At 47.6% G+C, this 20,573-nt stretch overlaps 1 protein-coding gene across 2 annotated transcripts in view; it reads right to left on the bottom strand.

Annotated features, from left to right (window-relative positions):
• garnl3 (GTPase activating Rap/RanGAP domain like 3) overlaps positions 1-20,274 on the bottom strand; it is a 299,663-nt gene extending 279,389 nt beyond the window's left edge. For both annotated transcript variants that reach the window (XM_078426017.1, XM_078426018.1), the window contains exons 1-2: positions 19,803-20,274; positions 9,377-9,446 (exon numbers count right to left, since the gene is read on the bottom strand). In XM_078426017.1, the coding sequence (XP_078282143.1) occupies positions 9,377-9,446; positions 19,803-19,858 (126 nt within the window). In that variant the 5' untranslated portion in view covers positions 19,859-20,274. The remainder of the gene's footprint in view (positions 1-9,376; positions 9,447-19,802) is intronic.
• Between the last annotated feature and the right edge of the window lie 299 nt (positions 20,275-20,573).

Genomic DNA, 20,573 nt, shown 5'->3' with positions numbered 1-20,573 from the left:
TTCCACTAGCCTCTAGAGCTCTATCTAACTCACCTACAATCTTCAGCATGGAAACAAGCCTTTCGGCCCACCGAGTCCACGCCAACTAGCGATCCCCGCACATTATTATCTCAATGGTGTTAGTATCATCTCAATGGAGTTAGGTTAGGTAAGGGGGAAGTGCAGCTTAGTACACCAGTCACTGAAAGTTGGCGTGCAGGTACAGCAGGCAGTGAAGAAAGCTAATGGCATGTTGGCCTTCATAATACAGACAGCGCCCATAGTCAGGATTGAACCTGTGTCCCTTGCGCTGTGAGGCAGCGACTTTACCGCTGCACCACCATGCTGCCACTGCCGTTTCACGCCGGCTGACAATGATGAGACAACCTGCCTGAATTTATCATCCCCATGAAAGCAGACGAGGCACAGTTTGACAAAGATGTCCGACTACTGACTGCACTGCTCCACCATCTGTTGCCTTCTTCCGCCCAGCTTCAGGGCGACTCCAGCCAAACCTCCCTGGAGTCTACTGACAACAGGAATCTCAAGCAGCCCCAAGCAGTTCCCTCACCCACTGGTTTAGTTCAGTTTGGAGATACATCATGGAAACTGGCCCTTCGGCCCATCGAGCCTGCACCGGCCAGCGATCCCCGCTGGTTGTTCAAAGACAACTCCTTACAGAGCCATAGAGTCGTCGTGTCGAAGGGCCGAATGGCCTACTCCTACTCCTGCACCTATTGTCTATTGTGTCATACAGCATGGAAACAGCTTTGAATGCGAAGAAAATTGATGGGAATGTGAGAAGCTTTTTTTTGTTAATGGGATGAATGTAAGATTGGTGTTAATGGTTGGTCGATCTGGACTCGATGGGCCAAAGAACCTGTTTCCATCTTGTATGTCAATTGGTCAATAAATATCAGTTTTTTTAGTTTGGTTTAGAGATACAGCGCGGAAACAGGCCGAGTCCACACCGAGTCCGCACTGACCAGCGATCCCCACACACTAGTACTATCCTACACACACTAGGGACAATTTACATTTATACCAAGCCAATTAACCTACAAACCTGTACGTACGTCTCTGGAGTGTGGGAGGAGACCGACGATCTTGGGGAAAACCCACGCAGGTCACTGGGAGAATGTACAAACTCGGTACAGACAGCGCCCGTAGTCAGGATCGAACCCGGGTCTCCGGCGCTGTAAGGCAGCAACTCTACCGCTGTGCCACCGTGCCACCTTAATGAAAGATGGCACTTAAAGATTCACTTAATGAAAGATAGATGGCACAAGAACTTAGTAGAAAAGTGACTTTATATAACGTCAGACTTCACCTCTTCCATTTTCTCCACTCTTTATTCCACCAAATATACTTGACCAATGAACATTTTTGTATTAAATCAAAGGTAAATGTATTCATCTCAACAAATGCATTAGGAGTTAAAATGTGTTACATTTTGTTCTGAGATCTGAGCAGAAAACAACCACGTTTTCCACTGTAAAGTTCAGAATTTAGATTCATAGTCATCGAGTGAAACAGGTCATTCAGCCCAACAAGCCCCAGCTACACTCGTCCCACCTGCCTGCGTTTGGCCCATATATCTCTCTAAACCTGTCCTATCCAGGTATCTGTCTAACTGTTTCTTAAATGTTGAGATAGTACCTGCCCCAACAACGTCCTCAACATCCACCACCATTTGAGTGATAAGGTTACCCCTCAGATTCTTATTAAATCTTTCCCCCATCACCTTAAACCTATGTCCTCTGGTTCTCGAACTTGCAATCACATCGTCAGAAAGCACCTCAATTTCCTTCCAATATCTCACTTCTGAACAAAATTTACTCAAATCACATTATGTTACAGTTATGGAATACGTTGGTGAGAACACAATGGGAGTTTGGGTTCTGTTTTGGTCGCCCTGCTACAAGAAGGACGTCATTTAGCTGGAAAAGTGCGGAGAAGATTTACAAGGATGTTTCCAGGACTCGAGGGCCTGAGCTACAGGGAGAGGTTGGGCAGGCTGGGACTCTATTCCAGGGAATGCAACAGGTGATCTTATAGAGGTGAATCAAATCAAGAAGGGAATAGATAGTGTGAATGCACAGAGTCTTTTTAAGAACCAGGAGACATAGGTTTAAGGTGAGAGGGGAAAGATTTAATGCAAACCGGAGGGGCAGCCTTTTCCACACAGAGGGTGGTGGATATATGGAACGATCTGCCAGTAGACAGACACAAAATGCTGGAGTAACTCAGTGGGACAGGTAGCATCTCTGGAGAGAAGGAATAGGTCACGTTTCGGGTCGAGACCCTTCTTCTGCAGTTCCTTCCTACACATTTGATCTGCCAGTAGAGGTGGCTAAGACTGATACCACCACAGCAGTTAAAAGACACTTGGACAGGTGCATTGATAGGAAAGGTTTAGAAGGATATATACCAAAGGTAGACACAAAATGCTGAACTAACTCGGTTGGTCGGGCCTTCTGAAGAAGGGATCCGACCAGAAACCTAACCTATCACATGCTCTCCAGAGATGCTGCCTCACCCGCTGAGTTACTCCAGCACTTTGTGCCTAGATAAGGATTTGAGGGATATGGCCCAAACACAGGCAAATTGTTGTAGGTTAGTTGGGACATCTTGGTCGTGGACTTGCGGGGCCGAAGGGCATGTTTCCATGCTATCAGGCAACTGAATCATCCTACCACAACTAGAGAGCCTTGCTGAACTACTACCTACCTCATTGGTGACCCTCGAACTATCCTTGATCGCACTTTGCTGGCTTTACCTTGCACTAAATGTTGTATCCATATCATATACCTATACAGTGTAAATGTCCCGATTGTAATCATGGATTGTCTTTCTGCTGACTGGTTAGCATGGAAGAGCTATTCACTGTACCTCAGTACACATGACAATAAACTAAACTGAATTGAAACTGAACTGATGCTATACGACTCTAAGTAACAAAATGGTACAATGGGCTATTTTTGTACATGATGAAACCAAATTAAAAACAATTTGGATGAAACTACTCAACAAGTTCAAGAGATGTTCGACCAAGTTTAACAGTGTAAAGAATGCAAGAAGCACCTCATGGGTACAACAGACTCTGCAAATTGGCTCAAGATATATTGGCAAAATCCATATTTTGAGCTCAGAACCTTGCCCGAGAGAACCAGCAAATATGTCACAGAGCAAATGATTAACCCTTTCAATATCTTCCACGCATCAATTTGGGACAAACCATTTCTAACTGAAAGACAAAGGAACAGTCTGGTGAATTACATTCAGGGTGAAAATCCTTGAAGTAAATGATTCATTTTGGAATCTTTGACATTCCTGGAAGAACAACAGGTCATTTTGCCCGTCTTGGGCAAGTCCAGTACTTGGGCCCAAGTTTGCTGGGTTTTGTTATGGAGCCATGGAGTCACACAGCATTGAAAAAGGCCCTTGGCCCTAACTTGTCCATGCTGACCCAGATGCCCCATCTAAGCTAGTCCCATTTGCCCACATCCCACTACAACGGGAAGAGGAGTTAAAATGGCTGAGAGCCGAGAGAACCAGCGGGCTTTGACAGACGGAGCGCAAATACGCTCCTAAACAGTCACCAAGTCTACCCTTGCCCTCGCCGAAGTGAAGTAGATGGGAAGTTGGAAGCTTTGATCTTTATTGACAACAACTGGAAGACAGTGCAGGAAGGAACTGCAGATGCTGGTTTACACCAAGGATAGACACAAAATACTGGAGTAACTCAGCGGGACAGGCAGCATCTCTGGAGAGATCTAATTAGATTTTAAGATTTAAGAAGGGTCTCGATCAGAAACGTCACCCATTCCTTCTCTCCAGAGATGCTGCCTGACCCGCTGAGTTACTCCAGCATTTTGTGTCTATCTTCGATTTAAATTGGCATCTGCAGTTCCTTCCTTCACGAAGATGTGGAGTAAATGGATTGAGAAGTTGAAACTCCTGAGGCTAAAGGAAGGAATGTAGATGGAGTGGGACGGGGAGGGGAGAAATAGGTGCAGATGGAGCACGGAGGAAAAGAGGGGGGAGGTTAGAGGGATGAAGACAGGTAGCGTTTCCATTGTTGTTTGTCTGGAGGTGTGGACATCTTTACCAAGCCATCGTTTATCACCCAACCCCGATGTGAAGAGGCAGTAACATGTAGTGAAGGTGTGGAGTTACACACAGGTGAGGACAGGCACGAGTGGAGGGTTTCCATCCCTCAAGCATGCAAGGGAACCGGATGCAATCGTACAACAATCCACTGGATTCATGGGTGTCACGTTGAAATCAGATTTTCCTTTAGAGAGAGGTGGAGCTAGGTTTGGGGACAGCTCTGCCCAAAGCCGCAACAACCTGCTGTGAGTTGCAGATTTGCAGATGTCGCCCAGGGAGACCAGACTTACCCTTGTTGACTTCATCTACACTTTACGTTACCTCAGAAAAGCAGCCAATACAAAGACTTGTCCCTCCCTGTACATTCCTTCTCCCTGCTCTCATCAGTCTGAAGAAGGGTCTCACCCCGAAACGTCACCCATTCCTTCTCTCCAGAGATGCTGCCTGACCCGCTGAGTTACTCCAGATTTTTGTGTCTATCTCCCATCGGGCAGAAGGTACAGAAGCATGAAAGCGTGCACCACCAGACTCAGTAACAGCTTCCTCCCCTCTGTTATCAGGCTTCTGAACGGTCCTTCCATTAGCCAGGGTACTGTCCGATTCACCTCTACCCCATTGCGGACATTGGACTTTGTCTCTGGAACTGGTGCGCTACAATGCTGAGAACTATATTCTGCACTCTGTATCTTCCCCTTTGCTCTGCCTATTGTACTTGAGTTTGACTTGACTGTATTGATGTATTGTTTTATCTGACATTTAGATAACATGCAAAACAAGGCTTTTCGACTGTACCTTGATACACGTGACAATAATAAACCTAAACACAACATACTGCAGATGCAGGAATCTTGAGCAAAAAGCAAGGTGCTGGAGGAACTCAGCAGGTCAGGTGGCATCTGAGGAGGGAAATGGACAGTCTGAAGAAAGATCCCAACGAGAAACACCACCTGTCCTTTTCCCACCACAGATGCTGCCTGACCAACTGAGTGCCTTCAGCATTTGATTTTTTCTTTAGATTTTCCTTTACTACGTATTATATATGTTTACTGCCAGAGAATTGGGCAGGACGCGAGACTGAATGAGGACGGTGAACACTGGACTTGCCGCCTAGAGTCATAGTCATACAGTCGTAGTTTAGTTTAGAGATACAGCACGGAAACAGGCCCCTCGGCCCACCAAGTCTACGCAGACCAGCGATCCCCGCACACTAATACTATCCTACACACTAGGGACAATTTACAACCTTTAACAAAGCCAATTAACCTACAAACCTGGACATTTTTGGAGTGTAGGAGGAAACCGGAGCACCCGGGGAAAACCTACGTGGTCACGGGGAGAACGTACAAACTCCGTACAGACAGCACCCCTAATCATGATCAACCTGGGTCTCTGGCGCTGTAAGGCAGCAACTCTACCACTGCACCACCATGCCACCCAAATAGAGTCATACAGCATGGAAACAGGCCATGGAAACCCTCATTTCTCTCCCCCCACCCCCCCCACCCCCCCCCCCCCCCCCCCACCCCCAAATTCCACCTACCATCCTTTCTCTAACTTCACAATATGCTACTTTTTAATCATTTTGTCTCACACCTTCTGTCATAGAGTGATGCAGCGTGGAAACAGGCCCTTCGGCCCAACTTGCCCACACTGACCAACATGCCCCAGCTACACTAGTTCCACCTGCCCGTGTTTGGCCTGTATCCATCTAAATCTGCCCAATCCATGTACCCGTCTAAATGTTTCTTGAATGTTATGATTATAATAGTCCCTGCCTCAACAACCTCCTCCGGTAGCTCGTCCCACACACCCACCGCCCTTTGTGTAAAAAGGTTACCCCCTCAGGTTCCCATTCAATCTTTCGGCCTTCACCTTAAATCTGTGACGTGGAGCAGGGACCTCCACCACCATGGCAGTGCTGTGTTGTGGAGCAGGGACCTCCACCACCATGGCAGTGCTGTGTTGTGGAGCAGGGACCTCCACCATCATGGCAGTGCTGTGACGTGGAGCAGGGACCTCCACCACCATGGCAGTGCTGTGTTGTGGAGCAGGGACCTACACCACCATGGCAGTGCTGTGTCGTGGAGCAGGGACCTCCACCACCACTGCAGTGCTGTGTCGTGGAGCAGGGACCTCCACCACCATGGCAGTGCTGTGTCGTGGAGCAGGGACCTCCACCATCATGGCAGTGCTGTGTCGTGGAGCAGGGACCTACACCACCACGGCAGTGCTGTGTTGTGGAGCAGGGACCTCCACCACCATGGCAGTGCTGTGTTGTGGAGCAGGGACCTCCACCATCATGGCAGTGCTGTGACGTGGAGCAGGGACCTCCACCACCATGGCAGTGCTGTGTTGTGGAGCAGGGACCTACACCACCATGGCAGTGCTGTGTCGTGGAGCAGGGACCTCCACCACCACTGCAGTGCTGTGTCGTGGAGCAGGGACCTCCACCACCATGGCAGTGCTGTGTCGTGGAGCAGGGACCTCCACCATCATGGCAGTGCTGTGTCGTGGAGCAGGGACCTACACCACCACGGCAGTGCTGTGTTGTGGAGCAGGGACCTACACCACCACGGCAGTGCTGTGTCGTGGAGCAGGGACCTACACCACCACGGCAGTGCTGTGTCGTGGAGCAGGGACCTCCACCATCATGGCAGTGCTGTGTCTGCCCCTCCCCATGCACTAGGCCACACCATGATACTGTGACACACGGTCCAAGGCTAGCTTCATCTCAATGCTGTGATTGTGTATTTCTCCATCAGTTGCTTGTGACTGGCTTCACAAGGGTGTTAGTGAGAAGACAACCCCATTCCCCTTTTGTTTGAATTCATGTTGGACCAGGAACTATGCTCAGCGTGTTGCTTCAAAACCCACCCGTGCAGCACTGTGGCGCAGCGGCAGAGCTGCTGCCTCACAGCGCCGGAGACCCGGGTTCGATGCTGACTACGGGCGCTGTCTGTATGGAGTTTGTGCGTTCTCCCCGTGACCTGTGTGAGCTTGGGTCACCGGAACTGCAAGACAGCAGCACTGAAAGCTGCACTGCTGTGCTGCACAAGTTCAGCTTCATTACGGTCACATGTACCGAGGTACAGTGATAAGCTTTGCTTTGCATGCTATCCAGTAATCAAATGACTAATGCAGTTTACTAATGCAGTGAAGATATTCGATCGATTGCCAAATGAATGGCCATCATATTCATTCCATTCCCGGGATTCTGAAGCGTTTCTTGCATCCCATATTTGGGATGGCAGGCTGCCATGGTTTTGAAACAACTTTCAAATGACCAGGGTGGTGCAGCGGTAGAGTTGCTGCCTCACCGCTCACCGCGCCAGAGACCCGGGTTCCATCCCAACTACAGGTGCTGTCTGTAGGGAGTTTGTACGTTCTCCCCGTGACCTGCGCGGAGACCTGGGATCTCCAGTTCCCCCCACACTCCAAAGACGTACAGGTTTGTAGGCTCATTGACCTCGGTAAAAATTGTAGATTCTTCCTAGTGTGTAGGATAGTGTTAGTGTGCGGGGATCGCTGGTCGGCGTGGACTCAGTGGGCCGATGGAGCCTGTTTCCGCCCTTATCCTCTAACCTAAACTATAACTAAGCTTCAGTGAAAGGAGATGCAAGGGGTTAACAAAATAGCAACAGTATATGCAAAGATCCCCGAGCTTGAATAAGCTGGACGAGCTTGGATTGCATGAAAAGTATTTTGCACTTTGCTTAACTGCAGCTGCCCTGTAACTAACAAGGGTGCAAGCCAAGATATTTTTCACGTGTTTCTTTTCCCACGATTTCTAGTCCACATTTTGAGACCGGGGGACTGAATTCGTAGGCGAGAAGGGTTTGCAATCTCGGGAACTCGACCCCACATAGGAACGAGCCCATTAGATACAGGGGATCGTCGGTGCCTCTAGATTCACACGTAGCTTCACAAATAGATCGCAGTCACTTTGCAGCCACTGGGTTTCAGTCCAGGAGCACCACACACAGTGGTAGAGTGTGGGCATTGGATCTCTCAGACTGTGGCAAATCCTTCACCCAGAACAGAGAGGGAACCATCGATCTGACCTCCCCAGCAATGTCCACATCCCCCCTCCCTACTGCACAAGTAATACCTGACGATTGATAGTTCAAGTGTAGGAAGGAACTGCAGATGCTGGTTTAAATGGAAGATAGACACAAAATGCTGGAGTAACCCAGGGACAGACACCACCTCTGGAGAGAAGGAATGGGGTGACGTTTCGGGTTGAATCAGTCTGAAGAGAGGTCTGTCCCACTGAGTTACTCCAGCATTTTGCGTCTACCTTCGACTGATATGTCAAACCAAGACAAAACATACATGGGCATGATAACTCTGCAGAAACGCAGTGTACACCGAATTATTGACTGTATCGGTTTCTCACCCATAAAGGTAGGTATCGCATGGAAACATTCTTTGGTGTACCAATGGCTCAGTTTTGCACAAGATTAATTTTTCACAGCGTTGTTTCCAGATTGCATAAATATTAATATCAGGGAAAGGTTAATTGCTCAGATTTATTAATGCTGAAGTTATTAAACCTAATTGTGCAAAATAAAAAAGGTCGTATGCTTCACATTACGTAGCCAGAGGGACTTCAATTCTTCCTGGCTAAATGGGTCGCGCTCTCACTCCACAATATGTCGTAAGTTCATGTCATAGGGGCAGAATTAGGCCATTCAGCCCATCATGTCAACTCCGCCATGGCTGATCTATCTCTCCCTCAACCCCATTCTCCTGCCTTCTCCCCGTAACCCCTGACACCCATATTAATCAAGAATCTGTCAATCTCCACCTTCAAAATATGCACTGATTTGGCCTCCACTGCCGTCTGTGGCAATGAATTCCACAGATTCACCACCCGCTGGCTAAAGAAATTCCTCCTCATCTTCTTTCTAAAGGTACGTCCTTTTCTTCTGAGGCTGTGGCCTCTGGTCCTGGACTCTCCCACTGGTGGGACTAATGGGTTTTAATCGTAGTGTGGGCACTGACCCACTTCCTTGGCCAACAGTGTTGCCTTAAATGTTCAGAATACCACTGCACTATTTCTAGAAACAGTGGAGTTACCTCTGTTGTTCCGGTAATGTTCAGTCCTCGACTGAAAGACGTTATCTGCTTATGATGACATTTGTTGTTTGCGGCTGATACTAGGCACAAATGGTCACATCACTGGCTATAACACACTTGGACACGCCCTTAAGACGTGACACAACCCTGTCCGAGCTCCACACATCTCCACTGCAGTTGGCTCACATGGACTCCATTGACTTACCAGCTCCACAGAACCATAGTGTTTCCTGCTGAACTCCCCTCGACGGCAACCCAGGTCTTCTGAGGCAGAGCTGGAAGAGAAAGGCTTCATCGGTGAATGCATCCGACAAGGGGCCGCAACGCCCAGCAAGGGGAAGCAGCTCAGGGACAGAAAACAAGGTTCAACCCATCCCGTCTCAAAACCTGTGGACTACTTCTGCAGCCCACATCAGTGTTAGCCCAGCACGCCACAATAAACCCCCCAAACAATATATGGATCTAGAATGCAGAAGCATGCAGATTGAAACCACCAATTCAATTAGATATTATGTCATTGTGAAATCAATAAAACTTTCAAGGATACTGGTCAATGGTAATTACATTTCAGAATCTTATCTTAAGGACTGAAATCATGCAGTAGGTTTGTCTGACTGAAGTGTCAGCTAATTTCCACCCCCAATCTTCCATTACGTTAATTAACCTCCAAGAAGGCCATGGAGGCCAATTCACTGGATGTTTCCAAGAGAGAATTAGATAGTAATAATATATTCCTTTATCCTTTATTTAGATTTAGCTCTTTGGGCTAACGGGATCATGGGATACGGGCATAAAGCAGGAACGGGGCACTGATTTTGGATGATCATCCATGATCATATTGAATGGCAGTGCTGACTCAAAGGGCCGAATGGCCTACTCCTGCACCTGCTTTCTATGTTTCTATGCGATTCCCAGCAGCTCTGCAAAGCTTCGGAAAGACTGCTTCAGTCCATTCCCATTCCCATTGTTCCACAAGGCAATGAGCCCATGGAGCCGACTGAGGATAAAGCCAAACTTTACAATGACTGAACGAGCTCCTTCATGAGCAACACGGGACAAATATCCCCACATGGAGGATAGCACTCCGGCAATATGGACTAAATATTCCAATCGGAAAGACAGAAATAATCATTATGAAATATCATCCTCAATATCTCTCGTTTCCCTTCCCCCTCACTCACAGTCTGGAGAAGGGTCTCAACCCCAAACGTTACCTATTCCTTTTCTCCAGAGATACTGTCTGACCCGCAGAGTCACTCCAGCACTTTGTGTCTACCTTCGGTTTAAACCAGCATCTGCAGTTCCTTCCTACACATGATAAAATTCAGGATGTTTAGCTTAATTTAATGTCATGTGCAGTGATTTGTCATGTGCAGGTACAGTGAAAAGTTTTTGTTGCGTGCTAACCAGTCAGCGGAAAGACTAAACATGATTACAATCGAGCCGTCCACAGTGTACAGATACATGATAAAGGAAATAACATTTAGCGCAAGATAAAGTGCAGTAAAGTCCAATTAAAGATGGTCCGAGGGTCTCCAACGATGTAGATGGTAGGTCAGCACTGCTCTCTGGTTGTGGTAGGATGGTTCAGTTGCCTGATAACAGCTGGGAAGAAACTATCCAAATCTGGAGGTTTGCGTTTCCACACTTCTGTATCTTTTGCCTGATGGGAGAGGGGAGAAGACAGAGTGGCCTGGGTGAGACTGTCCTTGATTTTGCTGCTGGCCTTGCCGAGGCAGCGTGAGGTGTAGATGGATTCAATGGAAGGGAGGTTGGTTTGTGTGATGGTCTGGGCTGCGTCCACAATTCTCTGCAATTTCTCATGGTCCTGGATGGAGCTGTTCCAAAACTCAACCCGCAATGCATCCCGATAAAAGGCTTTGTACGTTGTAGACGTTGGCGAGAGTCGCTGGGGACATGCAGTACTTCCTAAGCCTTCAAAGGTAGAGGTGTAGGTGTGCTTTCTTGGCCATTGCTTCAGTGTGGCTGGTGCAGGACAAGTTGCTGGCGATACCAACTCCAGGAAACCTGAAGCTTTCAACTATCTCCACATCGATGCTGTCAATATAGACTAAGATATATGTGACCGGTATGTGTTGGTGTTTTGGACAGAGCTATGTATGGGTTTTGGACAGAGCTATGTATGGGTTTTGGATAGAGCTATGGTATGCTTCAATTGGTAAAACTCCTTAAGCTTGTAGCCTCCACATTCATCTCTGACTCCAGAGTCTTGAGATTAAATGTCGTGCATGATGTTCTATTGTTGGCCCAAACGAGGATGCACCCTGGTGGAGAGAGCTCCCGGGCACATGGTCGCACCATCTCATCCCTTTGAGACGGATGTAACAAAACACATGGATGGTTTTGAAACCTGTCAGCAAGTAGAAACAAGGAACAACAGTCTAAAGAAGGGTCCACATGTGAAACGTCACCTATCCATGCTCTCCAGAGATGTTGCCTGACCTGCTGAGTTACTCCAGCACTCTGTGAAACGTCACCTAGCCATGCTCTCCAGAGATGTTGCCTGACCTGCTGAGTTACTCCAGCACTCTGTGAAACGTCACCTATCCATGCTCTCCAGAGATGTTGCCTGACCTGCTGAGTTACTCCAGCACTTTGTGCCTTCTTTTTTTTTAAACTTGTGACCTAGCCAGTATTTATTTCTGAAACGGATTACCTAACAGAATCTGAAGAAGAGTCCCGACCCAAAATGTCGCCTATCCATGTTTTCCAGAGATGCTGCCTGACCCGCTGAGTTACTCCAGCACTCTGTGAAACGTCACCTAGCCATGTTTTCCAGAGATGCTGCCTGACCCGCTGAGTTACTCCAGTACTCTGTGTCCTCTTTTCTCCCCCCCTACTACACTCAGTCTGAAGAAGGGACCCAACCCAGAGCGTCCTCTGTCTGTGTTCTGCAGAGATGCTGCCTGACCTGCTGAATTACTCCAGCACTTTGTCTCTTTTTTTTCAACGTGACTGTTGCTTGTGGAGCTTGCTGTGCTTCCCGTGCATAAATTAGCATTCCGTACCGCTCAACAGTGACACCACTGGAGGGTTGTGAAGGGAACTAGGCAAATGCAGGTAAAATGTGCCGGAAGGAACTGCCGATGCTGGTTTACACACAAAATAAACAGAAAATGGTGGAGAAAACTGAGCGGGACAGGCAGCATCTCTGGAGAGAAGGAATGGGTGATGTTTCAGGTGGAGACCCTTCTTCAGACTGAGAGGGAAGCAAAAAATATGAAGGCACATAGAAAAAATGATTAAACGGTATGGAAAAGGACAAATCGAAGCCAGCAACGATAATCAAGGAATAGTGGAGCCTATAATGGTCCATTGTTGGCTGTGGGGAAGGGGTCCTTATTTGCCTCCATGATAGTGATAATTCCTTGCAACATCATATCTTGTCCCCTGAGCTCTCTGTGTCGATACAGCATTGCAGACACACGTGGTGGCAATCCTGGCAACACAAGCTGAAGGTATTCTGAAGAGATCAGGCCAACAATTGTAATTACAGCACAAGGAGCTTCAGGTGCCAGAATTTTAAACAAATGTTGGAAAGGGTACAGAGAGGACTTACGAGGATGTGGCAGGCCTGAGCTATAGGGAGAGGTTGAGCAGGCTGGGACTCTATTCCCTGGAGCGCAGGAGGATGAGGGGTGATCTTATAAAGCTGTATAAAATCATGAGAGGAATGATAGAGACAGAATCTCTTGCCCAGAGTAGGGGAATCGAGAACTGGAGGACATAGGTTCAAGGTGAGGGGAGCAAGATTTAATAGGAATCAGAGGGATAACTCTTTCACACAAAGGGAAGTGGGTGTATGGAATGAGGTGCCAGAAGAGGTAGTTGAGGCAGGGACAATTGAAGAAATGTTTAAGAAACAATTAGATAGGTACATGAATAGGACAGGTTTGGAGGGATATGGGCAAAACGTAGACAGGTGGGACTAGTGCAGATGGGATATGTTGGCCGGTGAGGGCAAGTTGGGCCGATGGGCCTGTTCTCACATTGTATGACTCAAACACAAAGGGATCTCAGAGGGTCAGGCAGCATCTGTGGAGGGAATGGATAGGCAATGTTCTTCTGAAGAAGGGTATCCAACCATCTATTCATGAATCTTTCTATAATAAATGCCATCTACCCATTAACTCCACAGATGCTGCCTGACCCGCTGTGTTTCTCCTGCACTTTGTGTTTTGCATGCAATTAAAGTCTCCTGCAAATGAGCTACGCTCTGAAGGTTAATGACACCTGGAAGAAACCGACTGAAGGGAAATCAAAAAGAATTAACCAAAAAAAATGTTATTTGATTCCCCAAGTTATAAACAGAATATGAAGCCTTTGTTATTTTTGGAGCCAGGCTGTAATCTGTATAAAGCTGGAGTAAATGCAGGACCATTATAGAGAAAGGCTTGGTTTTAATCAGCAGAATAAGTCTGAAGAAGGATCCCAACCCAAAACGTTAGCCATTCCTTCTCGCCAGAGATTCTGCCAGTCCAGCTGAGTTACTCCAGCATTTTGTGTCTATCTTCAGGGACAGCATAAAAATTAAGGAGAGGAAGTATAACATAGCAAAGAAGAGTGGGAAGACAGAGGATTGGGACTCTTTTAAAGAGCAACAAAGGTTAACTAAAAAGGCAATACGGGGAGAAAAGATGAGGTACGAGGGTAAACTAGCCAATAATATAAAGGAGGAGAGCAGAAGTTTTTTTAGGTACGTGAAGAGGAAAAAAATAGTCAAGGCAAATGTGGGTCCCTTGAAGACAGAAACAGGGGAATTTATTATGGGGAACAAAGAAATGGCAGACGAGTTAAACCGTTACTTTGGATCTGTCTTCACTGAGGAAGATACACACAATCTCCCAAATGTTCTAGGGGCCGGAGAACCTAGGGTGATGGAGGAACTGAAGGAAATCCACATTAGGCAGGAAATGGTTTTGGGTAGACTGATGGGACTGAAGGCTGATAAATCCCCAGGGCCTGATGGTCTGCATCCCAGGGTACTTAAGGAGGTGGCTCTAGAAATAGTGGAAGCATTGGAGATCATTTTTCAATGTTCTATAGATTCAGGATCAGTTCCTGTGGATTGGAGGATAGCAAATGTTATCCCACTTTTTAAGAAAGGAGGGAGAGAGAAAACGGGTAATTATAGACCAATTAGTCTGACATCAGTGGTGGGGAAGATGCTGGAGTCAATTATAAAAGACGAAATTGCTGAGCATTTGGATAGCAGTAACAGGATCATTCCGAGTCAGCATGGATTTACGAAGGGGAAATCATGCTTGACAAATCTACTGGAATTTTTTGAGGATGTAACTAGGAAAATTGACAGGGGAGAGTCAGTGGATGTGGTGTACCTCGACTTTCAGAAAGCCTTCGACAAGGTCCCACGTAGGAGATTAGTGGGCAAAATTAGGGCACATGGTATTGGGGGTAGGGTACTGACATGGATAGAAAATTGGTTGACAGACAGAAAGCAAAGAGTGGGGATAAAGGGGTCCCTTTCGGAATGGGAGGCAGTGACCAGTGGGGTACCGCAAGGTTCGGTGCTGGGACCCCAGCTATTTACGATATACATTAATGACTTAGACGAAGGGATTAAAAGTACCATTAGCAAATTTGCAGATGATACTAAGCTGGGGGGTAGTGTGAATTGTGAGGAAGATGCGATAAGGCTGCAGGGTGACTTGGACAGGTTGTGTGAGTGGGCGGATACATGGCAGATGCAGTTTAATGTAGATAAGTGTGAGGTTATTCACTTTGGAAGTAAGAATAGAAAGGCAGATTATTATCTGAATGGTGTCAAGTTAGGAGGAGGGGGAGTTCAACGAGATCTGGGTGTCCTAGTGCATCAGTCAATGAAAGGAAGCATGCAGGTACAGCAGGCAGTGAAGAAAGCCAATGGAATGTTGGCCTTCGTAACAAGAGGAGTTGAGTATAGGAGCAAAGAGGTCCTTCTACAGTTGTACCGGGCCCTGGTGAGACCGCACCTGGAGTACTGTGTGCAGTTTTGGTCTCCAAATTTGAGGAAGGATATTCTTGCTATGGAGGGCGTGCAGCGTAGGTTCACTAGGTTAATTCCCGGAATGGCGGGACTGTCGTATGTTGAAAGGCTGGAGCAATTAGGCTTGTATACACTGGAATTTAGAAGGATGAGGGGGGATCTTATTGAAACATATAAGATAATTAGGGGATTGGACACATTAGAGGCAGGAAACATGTTCCCAATGTTGGGGGAGTCCAGAACAAGGGGCCACAGTTTAAGAATAAGGGGTAGGCCATTTAGAACGGAGATGAGGAAGAACGTTTTCAGTCAGAGAGTGGTGAAGGTGTGGAATTCTCTGCCTCAGAAGGCAGTGGAGGCCAGTTCGTTGGATGCTTTCAAGAGAGAGCTGGATAGAGCTCTTAAGGATAGCGGAGTGAGGGGGTATGGGGAGAAGGCAGTAACGGGGTACTGATTGAGAGTGATCAGCCATGATCGCATTGAATGGCGGTGCTGGCTCGAAGGGCTGAATGGCCTACTCCTGCACCTATTGTCTATTGTCTATTCAGCAGAATAATGTTCTGGACTCTGTATCTGCTCTACCTATTGTACTGGAGTTTGACTTGAGTTGAGTTTAGTTTATTGTCACGTGTGCCGTGATACAGTGAAAAGCTTTCGCTGCGTGCTAAACCTTGATTGTTTTTATGTATGGTGTTATGGTCTGAAGAAGGGTCTCGACCGAAACGTCACCCATTCCTTCCCTCCAGAGATTCTGCCAGTCCCGTTGAGTTACTCCAGCCTATCTCTGCTGCAAACAAGCATCTGCACATATTTCCTTCCTACACATATTTTGTGATCTGTTTGGATAACTTACAAAACAAAGATTTTCACTGTACCTCGGTACACGTGACAATAATAAACATGCACCATGAAGGTGTGAAACTGTGGACTGTATCACCAGGTGTGCAGGAAGGAACTGCAGCTGCTGGTTTACACCGAAGATGGACACAAAGTGCTGGAGTAACTCAGCGGGACAGGCAGCATCTCTGGAGAGAAGGAATAGGTGATGTTTCGGGTCGAGACCCTTCCTCAGACTGAGAGTCAGTGGAGAGGGAGACATAGAGATATGGAAGGGCAAGGTGTGAAAACACAGATCAGAGGGGACGATGATCTAGGAAATGTAGAATGGTACATTGCTAGCTGAGGGGAAGGTGACAGCAAGGCGTACATCAGTAATATTTCATCAAGAGGATGGTGGAACTAGTTGGAGAACCGGGATGGGGAGGGATGGAGAGAGAGGGAAAGCAAAGGTTACTCAAAGTTAGAGAAATCAACACCTGTCCCTATGCCACCCCCCCCCCCCCCCCCCCATTGACTCCGTCCAAGGACCCCAACAGTCTTTTCAGGTGAGGCACCTGCACCTCCTCCAACCTCATCTACTGTATCCGCCGTTCCAGGTGTGGACTCCTGTATATCGGCGAGACCAAACGCAGGTTCAGCGATCGTTTCACTGAACACCTCCGCTCAATCCGCCTAAGCCTACCTGATCTCCAGGTTGCTCAACACTTTAACTCCCCCTCCCATTCCCACACTGATATTTCTGTCCTGGGTCTCTTCTATTGTCAGAGTGAAGCCAAATGCAAGTTGGAGGAGCAGCACCTCGTATTTCGCTTGGGCAGCTTACACCCCAGCGGTATGAACATTGACCTCTAACTTCAAGTAACCCTTGCTTTCCCTCTCTCTCCATCCCTCCCCCTTCCCAGTTCTCCGACCTGTCTTACTGACTCCGACTACATTTTATCTCTGTTTGCTTTGTTGTTACCTTCTCCCAACTAACAATGATCTATTCCACATTTTCCTTGATCTCCATTCCCTTTGTCCTGTTTTCACACCTTACACTTCCTTATCTATCTATCTCCCTCCCCACTGACATCAGTGTGAAGAAGGGTCTCGACCCGAAACGTCACCCATTCCTTCTCGCCAGAGATGCGGCCTGTCCAGCTGAGTTACTCCAGCGTTTTGTATTTATCTTCAGCAGAATAATGTTTGCAGTCTGTATCTTCCCTTTTGCTCTACCTATTGTACTGGAGTTTGACTTGAGTTGGTATAATTGACAATAATAAACCTAAACCTAAACAGCCACTCACAGAAGACGTATCAGACTAGGTGAGTCTGACGAAGGGTCTCGACCCAAAACGTCGCCCATTCCTTCTCTCCAGAGATGCTGCCTGTGCCGCTGAGTTACTCCAGCATTTTGTGTCTGTCTTCAAGATTGATACGGCTGGGTTGTAAGCTGCCCAAGCAAAACGTGAGGCTCTGTTCCTCCAAGATGAGCAAATAGCTCCTTTTTGATGCATTCTTGAAATGATTGCTGGCTGCTGATGTCCTTCCCCTTCCGATAGGATGAACCCACACAGTCAGAGGAGCGTGGAATCAATAGGTAAATGTCCATTTGTTCCACCGACGTTTTTGGCAGAGAACTGGCAGGGTAGAGGCAGCACAGTAATCGATTCCAAATCTCTAATCGAGGGCTGGAAGGGCTCGATATCAGAATACTTGGAGGGAGAACACGGCTGAACTCACCGTTCACAGCGCTCAAAGACTGAACATTTACAATTAAACAAATGTAAAATATTAGGAAAGGGATAAGCTATCACTTTTTAATTTGGCAATTACATTCATTGTAGCACCAGCTTCAAGTCCTTTGCCCATTTCGCTGTAACCATGGCTATCAGCCTTCCCTTGTCTCCTGTTTAAAGATCTTGGCTTGTCCAAAGGCAACGTCTGGTGCTTGGCATGTGGGTACCAGCACGGCTTCACTGTCACGCACTAAGCTCACCAGTAACAAGCAGACCCAGTCACTCTCATCCAGGGAGAATCAGAGGCAAAGCATTCCCTGGCCATGCTGAGCAGTCGCATACAGGTACCCCCCTGAGTGAGGATCAACCCGCTCACTTTACCACCAGGTATACCCGTCTCCAGGTGGAAACAAAACCCATCCTGGCTGCCACCTTCTCTGGTGAAGGCCTGGACAGAGTGGATGTGGAGAGGACGTTATGGGGTTATGGGGAGAAGGCAGGAGAATGGGGTTAGGAGGGAGAGATGGATCAGCCGTGATTGAATGGCGGAGTAGACATGATGGGCCGAATGGCCTAATGCTGCTCCTACGGCTGATGTGAACCCAGACCCATGGCAGGACCCACACCATCGCTGGAGTTCAGTCACACCCCAGCATGATCACTCTCTGCCCAGTCCTTGCACTCCCTGTCTGCTCTCAAACATAGGTACTCCATTTTCAGTGGGGTGTGGAAAACAGACAGACCACCTGTGGCGAGCTGCGGGCAACCCACATGCAACATGCCCATGCCATTTTAAAAGTAGCATCACACACCAAAACAAAACAAAACACAACCAGGAGATTATCAACAGGAAAGTCGCAGAAACAAACACTTCCAGGAATATGTAGGGAGGAACTGCAGATGCTGGTTTAAGCCGAAGACAGACACAAAAAGCCGGAGTAACTCAGTGGGACAGGCAGCATCTATGGACAGGAGGAATAGATATCTTTGGTCGAGACCCTTCTTCACAAATATCCTCCATTACCAAAGACTAAACGGCAGTCCAGTAATACATTAGCATAGTTATGTAATAGATGACTAAAATTGCTATGTTAGAAATGGTTCATAAATGAAGTTTAACCAAAAAGGGAAAGGATGCCATTTTTAAAGTATTTAATAAAGGCATGCGTTTATTAATCCCTTTTCGGGCACAGTTAGTTGCATTTCCCAGGGGGGGTGGGCTCCAGTTTTATTGCAGCCCATGTTAGATTTCATCGGCAATTCTCTAACATGTTCGCGTTGTACAAAGGGAGAGCCCTCAGTCACAGACCTAATCAAATTACACTCTCATTATCATTATTATTATGATTTTTTTAAAAAGAAAATAACAGGTGGCAGGAACGATATAAAAACATTCCCAGGCTTGGTAAACATGGAACTAAAGAAGGCAGCGTCCAGGGGCGGGGTTGGCTTCTGTGTGTAAGAAAATAATCTCACGCAATAATCCCAGGCTGGTCACAATTGCCCCGTCGTTAACTGCAACACCTTGGCACAGCACAGAAGCCCCCTACACGTTAACATCCCACCCGGTTAAAGTTGGATGGCTTGCTGTGGTGTAGTGATGTGACATACACACACACACACAGCATAACGCCCACTTTCAGAGAGATGGGCCAGCCCTTCAATAATACAACACCTGCATGCCTGCCTGCCTGCCACCCTGATAACACTTGGCTTGTTAACGCATGCAACCCTCCCTGATGCGGTCTTCCCCTTCCCCTTCCCATGACAAACTTTCGGCATTTCAATGAAAAATAATTGTGCAAAGAAAGCACACAATTACAATGTATTCTTTAAAAAAAAATCTCGCCTCGTTCTCCCTGCAAGGTCTGTGTTTCCCTCCCCTCTCCCTCCCTCTCCTCTCTCTCCCATCCACACCAGGAGAGTAACGCACAGTAATTTACAGAATTATTCCTTCAGATATCTGCGCATATCAGAGCCCCTGGTCCAACATGTCAAGGCGTCAGTCACTGGCCGAACGGCCACAATCAATGCCCGCACGAAAAACAATATCAAATCTGCTTTACCGTTGCGTGAGACTCAGCAGTTTGGTAGAAGCTGTATCCGCGCTGCTCATGTCCATACATGCGTTTCTCGGCTGCACAAAGTGTTCTAGTCAATGGTACCTGACATTGCATTTGCTGCAGTTTGTAACGCTGGGCGGGGGTGGGTGGGTGGTTGGTACAAGGCAACTTCGTCTTCAATTCAGCACACTTGGGGTTTTTTCCATCCCCTCTCCCTCTCTCTCTCTCTCTCTGAATAACAGGATCCCCCTCCTTCACAAAGAGGGGGTGTTTGTGCACAGAGTGATCCTCCCACGGCAGATGCAAGGCAAAGGCAATGCAACGCTGACTGTATTGCCACCAGCAGAGAAAACCAGGCGACGCATTAGCAAACGTGTCCGGGTAGCAGCAGGGCAGAGAGGAACGTGGAAACGTGGCTCACATCTCAACTAGTCAGTGTGCACCGCGCTCCACCACTTCATGTCTCAGTACACACACACACAAGTGTCGAGGCGCCGCTCCGCCCCATGCAGCCGCCCGCCCGCCCGGCCGGCCCACTGTAGTCTCAACGCCGCCGCCTTGTCCTTCCCACTCACTGCCTGCTGAACACCAGGAGACTACAACCTCCAGCCCTGCTCCACTGGCGAACCCCCCCACTGTGACCTATCCCACACAGTCTTGTGTCGGTGACATTTCCACTGACAGCAGGTTGAGATTGGGAAGAGAATCTCCCACCTCTCGGCCAAATATTTTAATCCTGGATTAAAAAAATATCGATCATATTATCTGCACTAT

This window comes from Rhinoraja longicauda, chromosome 31, assembly GCF_053455715.1.
Source record: "Rhinoraja longicauda isolate Sanriku21f chromosome 31, sRhiLon1.1, whole genome shotgun sequence".
Classification (NCBI taxonomy): domain Eukaryota; kingdom Metazoa; phylum Chordata; class Chondrichthyes; order Rajiformes; family Arhynchobatidae; genus Rhinoraja; species Rhinoraja longicauda.
Note: the sequence above shows the minus strand (reverse complement) of the source record. Positions and strands in the feature narration are given on the sequence as shown.